The 19,548-nt window shown below is 39.5% G+C and overlaps 1 protein-coding gene across 1 annotated transcript in view; it reads left to right on the top strand.

Moving 5' to 3' along the window:
- LOC129761906 (DDB1- and CUL4-associated factor 10 homolog) overlaps nucleotides 1-19,548 on the top strand; it is a 70,720-nt gene that overhangs the window by 21,563 nt on the left and 29,609 nt on the right. The window contains exon 2 of the mRNA XM_055759750.1: nucleotides 14,322-14,435. Within this exon, the coding sequence (XP_055615725.1) occupies nucleotides 14,322-14,435 (114 nt within the window). The remainder of the gene's footprint in view (nucleotides 1-14,321; nucleotides 14,436-19,548) is intronic.

The raw sequence follows: 19,548 nt of genomic DNA, 5'->3' as shown, positions 1-19,548 counted from the left end.
GCTCGAGGATCGCTCCAACAATCTTCGATGAAAAGTATGGGGGTATCAATTGTGATAATATGTACTTTACTGATGGGTCCACTATAAACGAGTCCACAGGATTTGGAGTGTTCAACAAATTTTTTAGCACCTCACACAGTCTTCAGAATCCTTGCTCAGTGTATATTGCTGAATTGGCAGCGATACACTGGGCGCTGGACAGCGTCGCCTCACGACCTGTTGAACACTATTACATTGTAACGGATAGTCTTAGCTCTGTCGAAGCTATCCGTTCAGTGAGGCCGGAAAAGCACTCGCCGTACTTCCTTGAGAGAATACGAGAAATTTTGAGTGCTTTATCCAGACGCTGTTATGTCATTACCTTTATCTGGGTCCCTTCACATTGCTCCATTCCGGGTAATGAGAGGGCTGACTCATTAGCAAAGGTAGGTGCAATTGAAGGCGATATTTATCAGCGTCAAATCGCCTTCAATGAATTTTATTCTTTAGTCCGCAAAAATACCATAGTTAACTGGCAACGCAAATGGAACGAAGATGAATTGGGCCGGTGGCTCCACTCGATTATCCCTAAGGTTAGCCTCAAACCATGGTTCAAAAGTCTGGACTTGAGTCGAGACTTTATTCGCACCTTCTCTCGACTCATGTCCAATCACTGTTCGTTAGATGCGCTACTCTTTCGTATTAATCTTGCCGACAACAATCTTTGTGTTTGTGGCCAAGGTTACCACGACATCGAGCACGTTGTTTGGTCGTGCGAGCTGTATCTTGTCGCCAGATCGAATTTAGTAGTCACCCTTCGGGCCCGAGGAAGGCAGCCCATGGTGCCGGTGAGAGACGTGTTGGCTCGGTTAGACCTTGATTACATGTCCCAAATATATGTATTCCTTAAAGCTATCGATCTTCGTGTGTGATTGTCCTTATACCCTTAGTTTTTCCTTTTCCTTTTCCTTTGTGAGAGATCGGATCCCTTCTTAAGAATAAGATGAAATGTAAATACATATTAGATATAAGATAGGTTTAAGAATTGAGTGTGATGAGTGTGATTGAGAGTGTGAGTGTGATCATTGTCAACATATCCTCATATTCCCTCCTTTTCCTGAAGAAAATATATACCCTTCTAAACTCGAGTTGACCGCGAGTAATCGGTTTCCTATATTATTAACATTAGAATTAAGGAAAATGTATATATACTAGTAACAATACAGCCTGTAAAAATAAACGATTTAAATAAAAAAAAAAATGTGTTCATAACCTTACACCGGATGAAGAACCGAAGAGATAATAAATTGAAGCGATCTTTTAGTGGGAGTAGGCCTGCCAAAACCTCGAGACTCATGGTATGCGTTGAGGGCATACATCCCAACGCGATACGGAGACAAAGATACTGAATTCGCTCGAGTTTAATGAGGTGTGTTTTGGCAGCTGATTGAAAACAGAAACTGCCATACTCCATCACTGAGAGAATAGTTGTTCGATACAACATTATAAGATCTTCGGGATGGGCTCCCCACCAGGTGCCGGTAATTGTACGGAGAAAGTTTATTCTTTGTTGGCATTTTTTACTCAGATACCTAATATGGGCCCCCCAAGTACATTTGGAGTCGAACCAGACCCCAAGATACTTGAATGACATAGCATGAGTGATCGGTTTACCCAAAAGTTGAAGCTTTGGTTTTGCTGGTCTATGCTTCCTAGAAAAAACCACCATCTCTGTTTTCTCCGTGGAGAATTCGATCCCTAGCCCAATGGCCCAGGTTGAAAAATTGTTCAAAGTATCTTGTAAGGGTCCTTGCAGGTCGGATTCGTTTGATCCTACGACAGACACCACTCCATCATCTGCAAGTTGTCTTAGGCTGCAATTTTGTGTAGGGCAATTGTCGATGTCGCTTACATAGAAGTTGTACAAAAGGGGGCTTAAACATGAGCCCTGGGGGAGGCCCATGTAAGAGACTCGACTTACTGCCGAATCTCCGTGAGAAAAGTTCAAATGTTTCTCACAAAGCAAGTTATATAACATATTATTCAATAGAGGCGGCAGACCCCGAGAGTGTAATTTGTCTGACAAAACCTCTATTGAAACAGAATCAAAGGCCCCCTTTATGTCCAAGGATACTGAAGCCATTTGTTTTTTTTCGGCGTAAGCCATTTGAATTTCTGAAGAAAGCAACGCAATACAATCATTCGTCCCCTTGCCCCTGCGGAACCCATATTGTGTATCTGAGAGTAGGCCATTCGTTTCAACCCATCGATCAAGGCGAAACAAGATCATTTTCTCCAACAATTTCCGTATACAAGACAGCATTGCTATTGGGCGGTACGAATTGAAGTCGGACGCGGGTTTTCCGGGTTTTTGAATAGCTATAACTCGTACTTGTCTCCAATCATCTGGAACAATATTATTCTCCAGAAACCGATTGAATAAATTCAACAAGCGATGTTTCGCCACATCAGGGAGGTTTTTCAGCAAGTTGAACTTAATTCTATCTGTTCCTGGAGCCGAATTGTTACAAGAAAGGAGAGCAAGAGAGAATTCTACCATCGAAAACTCGGAATCAAGATCGCACCTACCTTGTAGTATATCTCGAACAATTTTTTGCACAGGAGCGGAATCAGGACAAACCTTCCGTGCAAAATTAAAAATCCATCGATGTGAATATTCTTCGCTTTCATTCGTTGAAGAGCGATTTCTCATGTTTCGAGCCACTTTCCATAATTTTTTCATTGACGTTTCTCGTGACAAACCTCCCACGAAATTTCGCCAATAAGCACGTTTTTTCCCTTTGATTAAGTTTTTAAATTGATCTTCAAGGGCTAAATACGTTTGAAAATTTTCAGGGGTTCCACGTTTCCGAAAAGCTTTAAATGCATTCGATTTTGCTACATAAAGCTTGGAACATTGGCTATCCCACCATAGATTGGGAGACCTTCGGGAAATGGTGGAACCTGGGATGGGTTTCGTTTGAGCGCGAACCGCGCTGTCATAGATCAAACGAGAAAGGAAGTTATACTCCTCCAATGGAGGTAAACCATCTCTGGAATTGATGGCTAGAGCAATCGCGTCCGCATATTTTTTCCAGTCAATGTGTCTTGTGAGGTCATATGCCATGTTTATAGATTCAGAAGAATTCGACCCAATGGTGATGGAAATTTTGATTGGCAAGTGATCACTACCGTTGGGGTCCTGGATTACATTCCACTTGCAATCTAACGATAGTGAATTCGAGCAAAGCGAGAGGTCAAGAGCACTTGGGTTAGCAGGAGGTTTAGGTACACGTGTTGTTTCCCCAGTGTTCAAAACGGTCATATTGAAGCTGTTACAAAGGTCATATATCAACAATGAACGATTGTCGTCGTACTGTTCCCCCCAGGCAGTTCCGTGAGAGTTGAAGTCTCCCAAGATCAATCGTGGCTCAGGAAGGAGTGAGCACATGTCATCAAGTTGTTTGCGGCTAACCGCTGGGAAAATGTTTTAATTTGCATAAAAATACCATTTTTTAAATTATGCTAAAAAATGTTATATGAAATGCCCTTACAATTTCCAACAAGTCACCCATATATCGGAAGAATGGCACTTTTACAGGGAAAAAGTTTTTTTTTCTAATAACAACGTTTTCATGTTTTCTTTGAAAAAAATACAATTAAACCTAATTTTATTTAAAGTCAAGCTGGCGATATCGTGTATTCGACAAACTTTTAGATCTTATTAAAATATGAACATTTCTCGAAGACGTCAACTTATATTCTGGATTATATGGCATTTTTGTATGGAGACTCTTGAAAAAAAATTGTTTTTCTCGTAACATTTTTGAGTGTAAATTCTCGCGTTTGACATGTTCTCGTGTTAATTGAAACCTGGCTCGATGATGTTATACCTTCTAACATGCTGTTTAGCAGCGATTATTCGGGACCACACTGCGTTGACGAGCACTAAGAAGCGTTCAGGCGGTGTCCTCATTGCTGTGAAGGATACCATCCCGTCCAGTCTAATTCCGACTAACGTAGACAGCATTGAGCACGTATGGGTGTCGTTAAGCATGTCACAATGTAAGCTTGTCATTGGTGCCGTGTATATTCCTCCAGATAAGGCGTCGGATGTGCAGTTGTCTAATCTCCATATCGACTGTATGGAATCAGTAGTCTCACACTCCGGGCATGATTCGGTTGCTGTATTCGGTGACTACAACAGACCTGGACTGCGATGGATTCGAAACGATAATTCTAGATGTTGCGTGGATCTCACAATATCATCTATTACTCAATCCAACTCTGTTCTGCTTGACGGCATGAGCTCCAATAACATGTGGCAGATGAACTGCCTGAAAAACCACTCCGGGAATACGCTTGATCTGTTATTTGTCAATGAGGAGATAACTAACTACTTGACTATTGATGAAATTGACAATCCTCTTGTTCCAACCGACATCCACCATCCACCTTTCTCATGTACAATCGAAATTGACAAGCCTTTACTAGAGCTCAATGACCATGAATTTGACGTCGAAGCACTTAACTTCAAGAAAGCTGATTTCAACAGATTGGGCCAATATTTATCGTCAGTGGACTGGTCGCCAATGATCCAGTGTGTAAATCTGGATGATGCTGTCGAGAAGTTCACTCTCATACTTCAACGCGCTTTCATCTTATTTGTTCCACATCTACGTCCCCCGCAGAAACCACCTTGGTCAAACGCTGAGCTTCGACGTAGGAATAAACGCTGCAACGCTGCGCATAAGATTTACCGAAGAAATCGTACATCAACGAACAAAGCGTCGTTCCAATTCGCCAGCCGTCAATATAGAAGCCTGAACCGTCAACTCTATCGTAAACATGTGGTCTATATGGAACGAAATTTGAAACGCAATCCAAAAAGCTTCTGGAATTTTGTGAAATCTAAGCGCAAAGAGTCTACACTACCTTCGGCAATGTATTTGGATGAACGATTGGCTTGCAGCTCTTCGGATAAATGTGAGCTTTTTGCTTCCTACTTCAGTTCGATGTTCAACCCCACCTCTGACAGTGTTGAAGCTGCTCTGGAACTAACTCCTGCTGGGAGCGCTGACGCTGATACACCTGAAGTATTATCAGAAGGGATACGAAAAGCGGTCGAGAAATTAAAAATTTCCTATCAGCCTGGACCTGATGGAATTGCAGCGTGTGTTCTGAAAAAATGCTTCGAACATCTGGAGCAGCCACTCACTCATTTGTACCACTTGTCTCTGAGAACTGCAACCTTCCCGACTCGATGGAAAGCATCGTTCATGTTTCCGGTGCATAAAAAAGGAAGCAAAAACGATGTCCGGTGTTACCGGGGCATCACATCGCTGAGTGCTTGCTCAAAGCTATTTGAAATAATTATGTCGGAACACATGTTTCGTCAGGTGAGACACTACATTTTCCCGAACCTACATGGATTTTTTCCTGGCAGAAGTGTCACTACAAATTTGTGTGAATTCACATCCTTCTGTCTTAGCAAAATTGAAGAGGGCCGACAGATTGACGCCATTTACACCGACCTCAAAGCAGCATTCGACAAGGTTGACCATAGTATACTTCTGGCCAAATTAGCAAAACTTGGTTTCTCTGTAAGGCTCGTTAAATGGCTTCGCTCATATTTCCTCGCTAGAAAACTAGCAGTCAAAATTGGCTCTTGCACCTCAACCTGGTTTGAAAGCAGCTCCGCAGTTCCTCAAGGTAGCAATTTGGGACCGCTACTATTCTCACTGTTCATCAACGATGCCATCGTGTATCTTGGAGCCGACTGTTGCCTGGTATATGCTGATGATCTAAAGCTGTACATTGACGTCAACAGCAGTGAAGATTGTCGTAAACTCCAAAAACTTCTTGATAAATTCGCTGCATGGTGTCGCGTAAACAGGATGCAACTAAGCATACCAAAATGCTCTGTCATAAGCTTCCACCGCAAGATGAACCTCTTGTCGTTCGAATACACTGTCGGGGACGAAGTGTTAAGTCGAGTTCAAACGATTCGAGATCTCGGTGTCTTCCTTGATCCAGCTCTGTCATTTCGGAACCACTACGAAGACATCATAGACAAGGCTCGTCGTCAATTGGGATTTGTGAGCAAATTGAGCAGAGAATACCGAGATCCTTACACGCTGAGATCCTTGTATTCGTGCTTGGTTCGGCCGTTTCTAGAAACCGCTTCATTAATATGGGACCCTTATCGTAGCACTATGGCTGCTCGCATCGAATCAATTCAGGGAAGGTTCGTCAGATTCGCCCTACGTCTCCTGCCATGGAATGATCCGCTGAATTTGCCACCGTACGAACATCGATGTCAGTTGATAGGGTTGGAAACGCTGAAGCAAAGGCGGAAACGGGCTAAGGCTCGACTTCTTGTCGCCGAAATTGATGCTCCAAACGTACTTGCGCAAATCGCCATCAATGTTCCTGGTTATACTCTCCGTCGCTCTGACTTCCTTCGCCTGCCGTTCAGACGTCGAGACTACTCCCTCCACGAACCAATACGTTCAATGATGGAATGCTTCAACGATGTTGCCCATTTGTTTGATTTTAATATCACGATTAACGAATTTAAGAGTATAATTAAGCGTTTCGTGTTCAGCTAGTTTCACTACACATTTGTTCATTGAGACATACTTGTCGGATGAAATATAATACTAATAAATAAATAGTAAATAAATAAATAAATAGTAAATAAATAAATAAATAGTTTGTAAATAGAAAAAGTTCACAGAGCATGTCAATGGAGATAATTTACACATAAAAATGTTATGAGTTAATCCTTAGAAGACGGCGCCAGTGGTTGTGTGGTTAGCGTAACAGCTTCGCAATCCGATCGGCCTGGGTTCAATCCCAGCTGGCGTCGTTGGGATTTTCTGAGACGAAAAATCTCTGGTTACGTCTTCCTTCGGATGGGAAGTAAAAGAAGTTTGCCCGGCTCATTATTTGCTGAGTTTGATAGGTAGGAACAGGTGGAGTCGCCTCCCTGATATCGGTGATTGGCACTTAAGTGGCGAAATAGACCTACAAAAAATAAAAAAAAAATTAAAAATCCTTAGTAGTATTTTTTTCAAAGAAACATTGAAAAGTTGTTGTTAGGAAAGCTCTTTTCCTGTAGTAGTACCCTTCTTCCGATGTATAGATGACTTGTTGATATATATATTTTTTTGAATTTTAAAGGAACATTTTTGAGAAAAATGAATTTTTTATTTTCAAAATATTTTGTTTCTAATGAATTTGAAACAAAAAATTGTTTGATATTTTTAATTAAAACATAGATAATTTCCTACATTTCATTCTTTAACTAATGTTTTGTAAATCTTGTAGTTTTTAAGTGAGATTTTTAAATTTATGAGTATTTTCTTAACTTTGTTTTCGAAAAATCTCAACTCTAAAACTTTAAGACCAACAAAATGTTGGTTGAAGAATAAAATATGGGAAATTATTGATGTGTCATTGAAAAATATCAAATAAATTTGAAAAAAAATATTTTGAAAATTAACATTCATTTTTCTCAAAAATATGTTTTTTTAATTCGGAAAAAAATATGAGTAGCCCATACAATTCTTCTCTCCAAATGTGCCCATCATCCGATGTTTTGGTGACTTTTTGGAAACTGTGAGGTTATTCATATGATTTGTTTGAGAATTTTATAAAAATACGTTTTTGAAAAAAGGGAAATTTTAACCCTTTGCGGTCGTTTATTTACTCTCAGTCACCATAGCAAAGAATTATACTAATCTTATACTTTATTGAGCAATTTATCAGTTTACACTCTCTCTAAACGAATGTCCATGTCTAATGCATGTTCACGAATCAAATTCTATGAATAATGGATAACGGTATTTAGTATAAACAAAAGTTGCCACCCATGCTTGGGAAAAGGTTTAGTGGAACATTTTATATAGAGAGGAACTTCGATATAACGTACCCTCGATATAACGTCACTCGATATACCGTACACATTTTCAATGAACGGATTTCATGTCAACTCGTCTTAGGAGTTTGCAGTGGAACGTTGTGGGTTTAAAGACATTGATGAACTTTGCATACTTGAAGAAAATTAAACTACTTTTTGAGAAGTTTTGAGGCCAGTTTTTTTTTCTTATTTTTTACAAATATTTCTAATTCAAAAACTGTCATATCTACTAATTTTAGGTCAAAGAATGAAATGTAGGAAATTTTCATTAGAAAATACCAACCTTTTTTTCAAAATTACGCTTAAAAAAAATTTTAAAAATTGCCAAAAGTAACAGTGCCTTTCTATGGGAGACTTGTTGATGATTGTATGGATACATTTCATACTTTGACCAGAATTTTGTAGGTATTATAGCTTTCGAGTTGTATCTTCCTTATTAACGAAAAACCATAGCAATAGATTTTGCAACATTCTCTTGGTTTATTATCATTTATTATTATTATCAAAAGCTTGAACAAATGTTTATATAGGGGTGGGGAAAAAGAAATGTCGTATTTCTGATCGAAATTTGACGCTTTATTTAACCTACTTAAAATTATCCAATTTAAGACAAATATGTGCCGTTCGGTTCGACAAACTTGTTGCCAACTTCATTATCCCCCCCCTTATAAAACCCCCCCTCTTTATTTGCAAAAAACTCAGACAGCCAGTTTTCGCAAGCCTCTTTTGAGGCCAACTTAGTATCACCAAGAGCGTTTTGCATGGACCGGAAGAGATGATAATCACTTGGAGCCAGGTTTGGACTATACGGTGGGTGCAATAGGTGCAATCCCATCCGAGCTCCCGTAGCTTCTGTCGGGTCATCAAAGATGTGTGAGGCCGAGCGTTGTCCTGGTGGAAAACAACACCATTCCTATTGATCATTTCTGGCCGTTTCTGGTCTAACGTCTGCTTCAAATGGTCAAGCTGCTCACAGTAGAGAACCGAGTTGAGGGTCTGGCCATAGTTGAGCAGCTCATAGTGGATGATTCCCTTCCAATCTTACCAAACACACAGCAAAACCTTCCTGGGCGTCAATCCGGACTTGACGATGGTTTGTTCCTGCTCACCGCGCTTCGACCACGACTTTTTTCGCTTTAGGTTGTCGTACGTGATCCACTTTTCATCCCCAGTCACCATCTTCTTCAAAAATGGGTATAGTTCGTTCCGTTTCAGCAGTGCATCGTAGGCGTTGATCCGGTCTAAAAGATTTTTTTGCGTCAACTCGTGTGGCACCCATACATCCAGCTTTTTTTGGAATCCAATCTTCTGTAAATGGTTCCAAACGGTTTTATGGTCTATACCCAGTTCCTGGCCAATCGAGCGAGTGCTCACATGCCGGTTTACTTGGATGATTTCAACGATTTTATCGGTTTCCACGACGATTGGCCTACCAGTCCGGGTGTATCTTCGACAGCCACTACACCAGAACGAAATCGATCAAACCAACGCTGTGCTGTGCGAATCGTTACAGTATCGGGTCCATAAACTACACGAATTTTTTCGGCCGCATTCGTTGCAGTTTTACCTCGCAGGTAGTAAAAACGTAAAATATGGCGAATTTTTTGCTTGGTGGACTCCATCTTTGACGCGTTATAACTTGAGACTGAAAAAAACAATCACAACACTGTCAAAACGACACTTGTAGCACAGATTGTCGTCTTTAAATAGCCGTATAGTATGACCGATGCGATAAGTACAACACAAGATATGTTTAAGTGTTGCCATATATCGAAAATATACGACATTTCTTTTTCTCCAACCCAATATTTTGCTCACCGACATCATATCCAAACAAACTTGCGAGTGAATCCAAAGAAATTTTGGAAATACATTGATAGTAAGAGGAAAGAGTCTGAACTGCTCGCAGTGATGAAGCGTTACAACGTTGAGGCATCAAACAAAGAATGTGCTTGTGAGTTATTCAGGAATCAGTTCAACAGTGTCTTCGTTTGCGAATGTCTCAGTGACGATCAAGTTTCTGCATCCGTCAGTAATGTTCCCTGCCTCTCATCTGTTGGAGCCTCTCCTGAAAAAAACGCTACGGTTGTACAAGATGCGTGCTGCAAATTTTTAAAATTTTGTGGACTTCTGGACCTGACGGTGGTCTCTCGTTACCTTTGAGTATACTATTCCGTATACTCTATCTTATGTCTAACTTTTCCGAATGCATGGAAGAAGTAATCTGTGTTCTCAGTCTTCAAAAAAGGCGAAATAAGATGTCGGTGAAAATAAGCGACACTTCTTTTCGTGTGACATCCGGGCATCCTCAAGGGAGTCATATCGGTCCATATATTTTCCTGTTGTGTCTCAATGACGTTAATTTAAGTTTGAGGTGCTTCAAACTCTCTTATGCAGACCACTTCCAGCTGTTCCTTCCTGTGAACTCTACTGAAGATGTCGAATTTCAACAGCAGTTAAATTTTTTTCGTGCAAATGGTGCACAACCAACAGAATGATTTCGAATCCTTCGAAGTGTTTTGTTATTTCGTTTACAAGGAAGAGATCTTCTATTATTTTTGAATATAAGATGTGCGGTGAAATTCTAAACCGTGTTGATGTCATCAAAGACCTTGAGATCATGGTAGATTTCAAGTTAACCTTCCGAGATCACATCCCATACATCACCTCTGAGGCGTCTAAAACTCTTGGTTTTATTTTTCAGGCTACAAAACATTTCGGAGATGTACATTGCATGAAGGCTCTGTATTGCGCATTCTTCTGCTCGATCCTCGACTATGCCGGTGTAGTATGGTACGAATCAACAGCGAATTAAGTCGATCCAACGGAAATTCGTTCGTTTTGTCCTTCGAAATTTGCCGTGGAATAAATCATTGCATCTTCCAAGATATGAAGATCGTTGCAAGCTAATTAAGTTAGAATAAAAAAATTGCACAATAATGAGCTTATATTTTATGGGGTATATTATCGTGCAAATTAACATTTCGTAGCAAGTTCCGAATGAAAAATCGAGATAAATATTTCTAATGGCACCCAAAACCATACTTTTCGTTTCGTATACCGAAAAAACTATGGGTGGGTTATACCTATGCTATAACCGTAAGGTTGACGTAGGACTGCCGTTGGCTTAGTAATCAATTGTATTCCTTCAATTAGCAATAATCCTCGAATCCTTGGGTACGATATCGCCGCTGCGCAGAGCTACATTTTGTGTGCATTGATTAAACTATTGATAAAACTAGTGAATGAATGAAACTATTCACGAATTCATTTGCAAACAAATCCCAATTTAAGTCAATTCATGCATTATGGTAGTAGTTATCGCAGCAAATAGTTATCAACATTTTGCCTAATCATCAAACGATATGCGTAGAAGTTCAGTGAGCTGACGACATGAAGAGATTTGTTCCAATACAATCTTGAATAATCGAGCCAAAGCGTTGCATTTGTACCCGCTATCATAGACCGTCATAACAAAACGAATTCCGGAGTGTAAAAATGCTTGGAGGTATAAAAGTATTGCAGCCGCATTGCATCTGCAATGCCGATTTCCCCAACTTCTTGGTCTCGGAATATGTATTGGGAAAACACATTCTGGTTTGCAAAAATGTAAGCGAGTACAAAAGTACCCATAGTTTGCATCTATTTTGCAATGTCAATTTCCCCAGGCACCATGTTTTTGAAATTTGTGTTAAGAAAAATTCCAATTTGCAAAAACGCAAACGAGTACAAAAAGGCTATGCCGATTCCCACAGGCTCCATGGTCTAGAAGTCTGTGTTAGGGAAACATTCCAATTTGTAAAAACCAGACGAGTAAAAAGTTCCCGCTGCTTGCATCTAATTTGCAATGTCGATTTCCCCAGGCTTCATGATTTTGAAGTCTGTGCTAGGGAAACATTCCGATTTCCAGAAACGCAAGCGAATACAAAAGTACCCGCAGCTTGCATCTATTTTGCAATGTCGATTTCCCCAGGCTTCGTGGTTTTGAAGTCTGTGTTAGGGAAACATCCATCCATTCCAGCGATCGTACCTCAATCGTTACGCAATAATAACTCAGGGGATTTCCGAGCGGCACTCGCTTATATACCGATTGGTGATTTCAATAGCCTGTTTTGAAAGCAATTTTAGGGCTATTGAAATAAGTTTTTGGATCAAAAAGTAACAAGCATTTAACGCGTAGACATTTTGTCTTTCGAATGAAGTGTTTATCATACCATTTCGTTCAGTTGTTCAGGAGCTATTAACGCTCAAAATCTCGTTCTCCGGCGTAACGCTTTCGTTTTCGAAACTTTGAACTTACACCCCAGTATAGAAATGAAAGACGTAGTCCTACGTCAAAAAACTATGTCCCAAAAACTACGATTTCCCCCCTTGGGTGATTTTTCGATTTTCAAGAAACTCAAACTTTGACCGCTTTGCGCCATTCTCCCTTAAGTCCGATTGAGCTGAAATTTAGCATAGGGTGTTTTTTCGAGGTGGTGAACATTTTGTATAAGGTAACTTTGAAATTTTAGGGTCGTTTTAATAAGGAAAAATAAGCGATGTTCATTGCTTTGAATACAGAACGAGACTGAAAGTTTGCCTTCTTCTTTCTTTGTTCAATTAAAGAGACATTAAACTTCTTCAGTTCATTCGTCTCTAACCTTCAAAAAAAACCCTTGGAAAACTGTACTCTTTCTCATATGACATTGCCTTGAGAAAGGCACTTGATCGCTCGCCGTCCAGCTCGCTCAGCAACGGTGTTGTCCAGTCGGTGTCCTCACAAAGAAAGAGAGTTTGTCTCAGCGAGATCCACTGTTTATACTCTAGGTAAATATTCCTCTTCGTTCTTCTTTTCCTTTGTTCGCGGAGACTTTGAGACTTACGATTTCCCCTTCGTTGCTCGTCGATAAGTTGCTCGATATTGACGGCACGGGTAGAAAAGCTCACAAATCAGTAGAACAAACGTATGGGAAAATGGAAACGCTTATAGTTTTCATGAATTTCAGCCATTTACACACCAGGGGATTATAATGTGTAGCATAGCAAACAAATCTTAGGGAATTTCCGATTCGTTTGGTATGTGAATCGCCAAAATCCGTTCACGGCAAAAATAGTTACTAACATTAACTCTATTTCATAAAAACGAGACCTTTTTTCTGATTTGGCACCCTTAATGAAAGACGTATTTCTACGTTAAAAAAACGAGCGTTGTCTACGAAAGTTTGAGCCTTGCGTGCGTTTGGTGGGCCTGGACTAATGTTAATAATGCACACTGGCATGAAACTGACACAATGAAATATTTATGGTAGGGTCTGAAGTGGAAACTGGAATTGAGATAGCTCATTCAGAATTGTCTTAAACTATCTTTCGTCAGATGGATATATAGATTATTTCTGATTATAGCAGATCTCTTTTATGTTCTAAGTAGAAACTTTTGCGTATTGGGTTCAATTCCCAATCAGTCAAGTATCTTCCCGGGTTGGAAATTTTCTTGACATGCCTTGGAAAAAACTTTGGGCCTGAAGTTGAGACTATGACTATGTTAATGTCAATATGGATAGGAACATTGTTTATTTTTTCGTAGTTTATGCCTATTTTTAATGTTCTATTAGTAGATATTTATGCTTGCAACAGAGCCAGCTCCCTTTTTTTATAATACTAGTTTCTTGATATGTTTAAAAATAAATATTATCTATCAGATAAATCGTACTGCTCGAACCTTTTGTAGGGGTATGAGGTGGGCCATCATCATCATCATCATCATTAATGAACAATACATCTACCAATATCTCACAATAATACCTAACAATCAAATAAAACGATTATTTCAGGGCTACCAAATTATTATCAAAGAGTTTATTAATGTAGTTTTTCAAACAAATAGCTGAACATAATCCTACGTCAACCATGCGTTCGTGTCTCGGACACAATCCTCTTATAACCTTTTTTTTAAAATAATATCTTGCTCCAATCAAGTCCAAGGCGCAACCAGCTGCCAAGTTCGTGTGACTTAGTTGACGAAAACAGGTTCTGCAAGCGATGATCACGACTTCGAAAGAAATGGCAATATATGGACGGATAAACCTCGAAAGTCGTTGCATGAACCGAAAACAAGCATACTTTTGTGACGGCCGTTTCTGCATAAGTCGCGCTCAAACTGTAAAACGCTGAACTAATTGTTGTCCACCTTCCGCAATCCATTCTATGGTGTCTTTTCCTCATACTTAAGCTGCCTAATCGGTGCACTTCAATTCGTCTAATTAATATGCTAATCGGGGTGGACTTAGCAGTCCATTTCTGTTGCGCTGTGCGCTTTGCTTGCTAACTAGGTCGGCATATGTCAATTATATTCCGTCAACAGTGTTCCGTTGCTTAACGAAGTGTGACGAGCAAGAGTGATCTGATTTTGTTTCTATTCTTTCTTTCTATTCGACAGGTCCATACTGGTGGCGGCATGCGAAAAGAAGACAATCGTCCTGTTCGATCCGATCACCGAGAAGCAGATGTGCACGATCAAGAATGCCCACAATGACAGCGTAAACTGTGTCAAGTAAGTTTCAGCATGATGACATTCCCGTTTTTGGGATAGTAATTTAGGGGCATTTAAGAACATCCGAATCCGAGGTATCATTTCATCTGACCAGCGGACCAAACCGATCTCGCCATCAACAACGGCCAACGCACGCGCTGTCGTCGTCGTCGGCCGCAACTTTTGATCCTAAGCAATAATTACTGATAGAGTAATTAGTTAAAGAAGTGTAAATTGGATAATAACGCGGCTCCGCCGCTGACTTGGCCATCGTCTGTGCAACCGAGGCGACCGTGACAGATCTTGATCCACCGAACGAGGGCTCCGACGACACACACAGAGAGAGAGGCGTGAAAACGCTTCCTAGCTGAACATTAGTGGATTAGTGCCAGAGTGACAACAATTAGCAATAAACTGTGAAGTGCCATATGGGAAACACCAGTCTCGCGTTGAAAAATGCCAGCAAGCAATGACAACCATTGCATTTGCAAAATACGTACGATGTTATTCAAATCTCTGGTGGAAACCCAAGAAATTTATGGTTAGGGAAAAGTTTACCTCCGATGCAAACAACTGGTTTGCTTTGAAGCGATGCCAAAAATACATTTTATCTTTTCAGGTAGCAGCCAAAAACAGGCCCATTCGAGGCATGATTCCCTTCGATTGCTTAAGATAGAATTCCAGCAGCTTGATTTTATTACGCAGCATAAATTTTCATACTATCTCTGTTGGATTCGCAAAAATAAAATCCGATCCGACGATTCAATGTCATGGTCAATGCCATTCTGTGCGCCACTTGAATGATACTGTTACCTGAGAAGAAGAAAATCAGTAAAGAGAAATAGTAAAGTACAAACCACGTAAAGTGATCCGAAATAAATGGAGTAGCAACATACATCGAAGAGAGTCGAAAGAAGATCTCAAGGGTGGGCAACTTCTATTACGAATAACTGGTAACTGACTGCGCAGCGCTCGGTCGCCAGTCACAGAGTGGAGTGCGATGAACACTCTCTGGCTGAACAAAGGATAAGCAGAGTATGGTCTATGTTACGTCAGCCATGGTCAGTATTATGTTGTGACGAGCTCTATCGGAAAGCCCAGTTTCGATTATGAAAGCAGATGAAAAACCATAACAAACGGTGTAACCACGATAGAGCATGCAAATTGCTATATTATGCAGATCTCCGTTTTCGTAGAAACACAAGCAGCTGACAGCGAAAGAAAGAAATCGTGTAATTCGGAGTGATACATTCCTATGGTCACAGTTCTTCGAAATTCTTCTACCAGTTCCATCAAATAAGGCTGAGGAAAAATATCAGATAGTTTACAGTGATACAAACCAGGGTTACCATATCTACAGAAAGATCTGTATTTATACAGATTTTTTCTACTTTTTGAAACCAAGAAACTAGATATTACAGATATTATATTACAGATTTTTCAGGTTTCATACAGATTTTGTAAATTAAAGTTCCAATAATAGTAATGACTTTGTGTTAATAGTATTTTCACCATCTCACCTATTTCATTCACATAACCATCGAATCTGTATAGATCAGAATCATCTGCTTTTGACATTCATATTAAACGTGATGTCCTACGTTCTGATGCAAACGTCTGCGTTATTGGTTAGTGTTCTAATAATAAATAACACTGTTTATCTTTTTCTTACTAAAGAACAGAGAATTTAAAATACGAAAGTGCACTCATACTGTCGTGAAAATTCATTTGCTTCGAAAGTTTTTTAAATATTTAAAAATTTAGAACTCCATCAAGAAGTTTCTACGCAGGATTCCGTTTTCGAGAACATAAATATGAAAAATTGTCCAATTTTAGGTGCTTCATGATCAGACATTCTTCGCGCACCTGGAACGCGAGTACGGACGCTGTCCAAAACATGACATCAAGATTATCATCAAAGATTTCAATGCCCAGATCGGTAAAGAGGAGGAGTTCAAACTTGTAATTGTTATATACGGTGTGCGCGTTAACAAATGAAAACGGCCTAAGACTCATCGATTTCGTCACCTCTAAGAAGATGGCCGTACGCAGAACCTTCTTTCAACACAAATTCCTCCATCAATACACCTGGAGGTCACCAAATCAAGTAGATTCTCGGATCGACCATGTTCTGATAGACGGTCGGCATTTCTCGGACATAACTGCCGTCAGAACTTATCGAGGCGCTAATATCGATTCGGACCACTACCTAGTGATGGTTAAGATGCACCCAAAACTCTCCGTTGTGAACAACCTCTTGAGGACTGTTGGAGCATGATTAAAACAGCCAAAAACAGCGCAGCGGAGAACATCAACAAGAGTTACACGAGAAGAACGCTGCGCGTGGAGTTAGTGTTGCGTCAAGCTATCCGTCAGAACGTGGAACGATATAGACAGAAGCGGAGGCAACAAATGCAACTCTTCCGGGAAAGAAGCGCCGTCTGGAAGAGGAGGAGTGTGAAGAACTAGAACAGCTGCACCGTTCTCATAAGACGCGAAAGTTTTATCGGAAACTCAATCCATCCCGAAAAGGCTTCGTGCCACGAGCAGAAATATGTCTGAGTAAGGATAGGGGTATACTGACGAACGAACGTGATGTGACCGAAAGGTGGAGGCAGAACTTCGATGAACACCTGAATGGCGTACAGACAGAGGACCAAGATGACGATGGAAGCGATTACGTTGGTGCAGTAAATAATGAAGATGTACCAACCCCAACTATAGATGAAGTTAGGAATAATATCAGACAGCTTAAGAACAACAAATCAACTGGCAAAGATGGCATCGGAGCGGAACTTATCAAGATGGGCTCGAAAAAGTTGGTTAGTTTTCTGCATCGACTGATTGTCAGGATTTAAAAAAACAGAACAGCTACCGAAGAATTGGAAAGATGGGGTTATTTGTCCTATTTTCAAGAAAGGGGACAAATTAGACTGTGAAAACTTTCGTGCAATCATCGTCCTGAATGCTGCCTACAAAGTGCTTTCCCAAATCATCTTCCGTCGTCTATCGCCACTGACAAACATTCGTGGGAGGTTATCAGGCCGGTTTCATCGAATGTCGGTCTATTATTGACCCAATCTGGAGCAGATCCTCCAGAAATGCCGTGAGTACAGAGTCTCTACGCACCATCTATTCATCGACTTTAAAGCCGCATACGATTCAATAACAAGAAATCATGGACGAAAACGGCTTCCCCGTGAAGCTGACAAGACTGGATGAGGCTATGATGGATAGAATACAGTGCTGTGTGCGAATATCGAGTGGATTATCTGATTCATTCGAGTCCCGCAGGCGGCTGCGACAAGGTGGATTTCCCATACATTTGTATAGACCGCAGGGCGTTTCCCTACCACTGGAAAATCGGTTTGATCCGTATTAGAAAAACACATCGTAGTCTAGACATTTATAGTAATTTTTCACACAGCACAAAGCGAAAAGAAGGGATTTACTCAATTCAGAAAACTAGAGGCGAATGAACTGAAAAGGTTAAAGCTTCTTAAAGCCAAAAGAAGAAGAAGAAGAATTCAAAAAACATTGTAGCTCGAACAATAAATCTGGAATCCGTCGTTAAACATAATCTAACAGAAATTCTTTTACGACCGAAACCAACAAATAAAACAAAGTTTGAACCATTTGAACAATTTGATGATCGATTTTATAGATTTTTTGAACAACTTTTTGCTATTGATTTTTGAATAGAACAAAACAAACTGATACACCTGGATTCACTCAGACTAATTCGGAGACCAGAACATCTTATCTTATTCCCTTGAGCAATTCATGTCAAAAAAAGTTCATCAAATCTGATGTAGCAGGACCAGATTTTGGAGGTTCTGGTAATCATCTGAAGATATCCGTGTTGAAGCTGTAAAAACACAAACTACTGATCTGAGCGAGAACTAAACAATAGCTTTCAGGGCCATCTACTGAATCATCAAGTGGTTGAACGACGAAAATTTGAATGAAAAATACAAAAAAAATGTTTTTTTTTCAATTTGAATAAAAAACATGAAAAAAAATTTGACCAAAAACATATCCGATGATTTATTCAGAATAAAAAATTATACCGAAAACTGTCCGTATTCTAAGCATTAGCTTCATAGTAAATTTTTGTACCCTTGTCAAACGCTAACAGTTCTCCAGTTTTTGAATTGTTGCTTTATTATGCTACTCTTCAATTGCATTTTAATGCGTATCGGATATATACTATAAAGAATGCCAATCATTGCACAATGGTCCAGGAGATGCACTCAAGTGGTAATTAACATTTAGAGCTCGACAGTTATTCTCTAGACAAAAACTGTCTTCGACAAAGTTGTTACATATAATAGAGCGCACATTTTTATGTTATCAAAAATAGGGTGACCAAAATTATCGGTGAAATAAAAAATATAACTTTCTTATCTTTATAGACAGAGGTAAACATAGCTCGACAATGTTGTAGTCCCAGTTATTTGAGACATCTTTGTAGAACAAAGTTTTTTTTCTATCTCTTGAAATAACCGATATAGCGCCTTTTTTCTAAGTTGCGTTAGAGTCGCCATGAAAAAAACTGTTTTTTTTTGCTCTAACTTTTATATTTCAAAATCTACATACAAACTGTCTTCGAAGAACTTCTAGAACTTACTAATACAAACATTTTGCGATACAGAACTTGTCAATATCTCAACTTCACTCAAAATTATTGATATTTCTTCCCAAAAAATACGCTATCTGCAATTGTTTGTCATTCTTTCTGGGGAAAACACAAACAAAGTTTATTGGCGGCATTTGAAAGAGCACTCTACATGATCTACATGATGTGCGATTTTCAAAATTATGTTATTTTTCGTATTTGAGTAAATTAATATTGAAATCATGAGTTTTTGTGTAAAAAAACATCAGTAACGTTGAGTATGATTAAGATATAGACAAGTTCTGCATCGCAAAATGTTGGTCTTGATAAGCTCTATAAGTCGTACGAAGACAGTTTTGATGTAGAATTTCAAATATAAAAGTTCCATTGTGCATTGATACTAAAGCAAAAATTATGCTCCAAAATGTGACTAATTAATTTAATACGGATTTCAATACAATTTTTTTTGGGAAAAAAAAAATAAGATAAAAGGATTTTTTAGACTAAAAGCACAAA

Source organism: Toxorhynchites rutilus, chromosome 1, assembly GCF_029784135.1.
Source record: "Toxorhynchites rutilus septentrionalis strain SRP chromosome 1, ASM2978413v1, whole genome shotgun sequence".
Lineage (NCBI taxonomy): Eukaryota > Metazoa > Arthropoda > Insecta > Diptera > Culicidae > Toxorhynchites > Toxorhynchites rutilus.
Note: the sequence above shows the minus strand (reverse complement) of the source record. Positions and strands in the feature narration are given on the sequence as shown.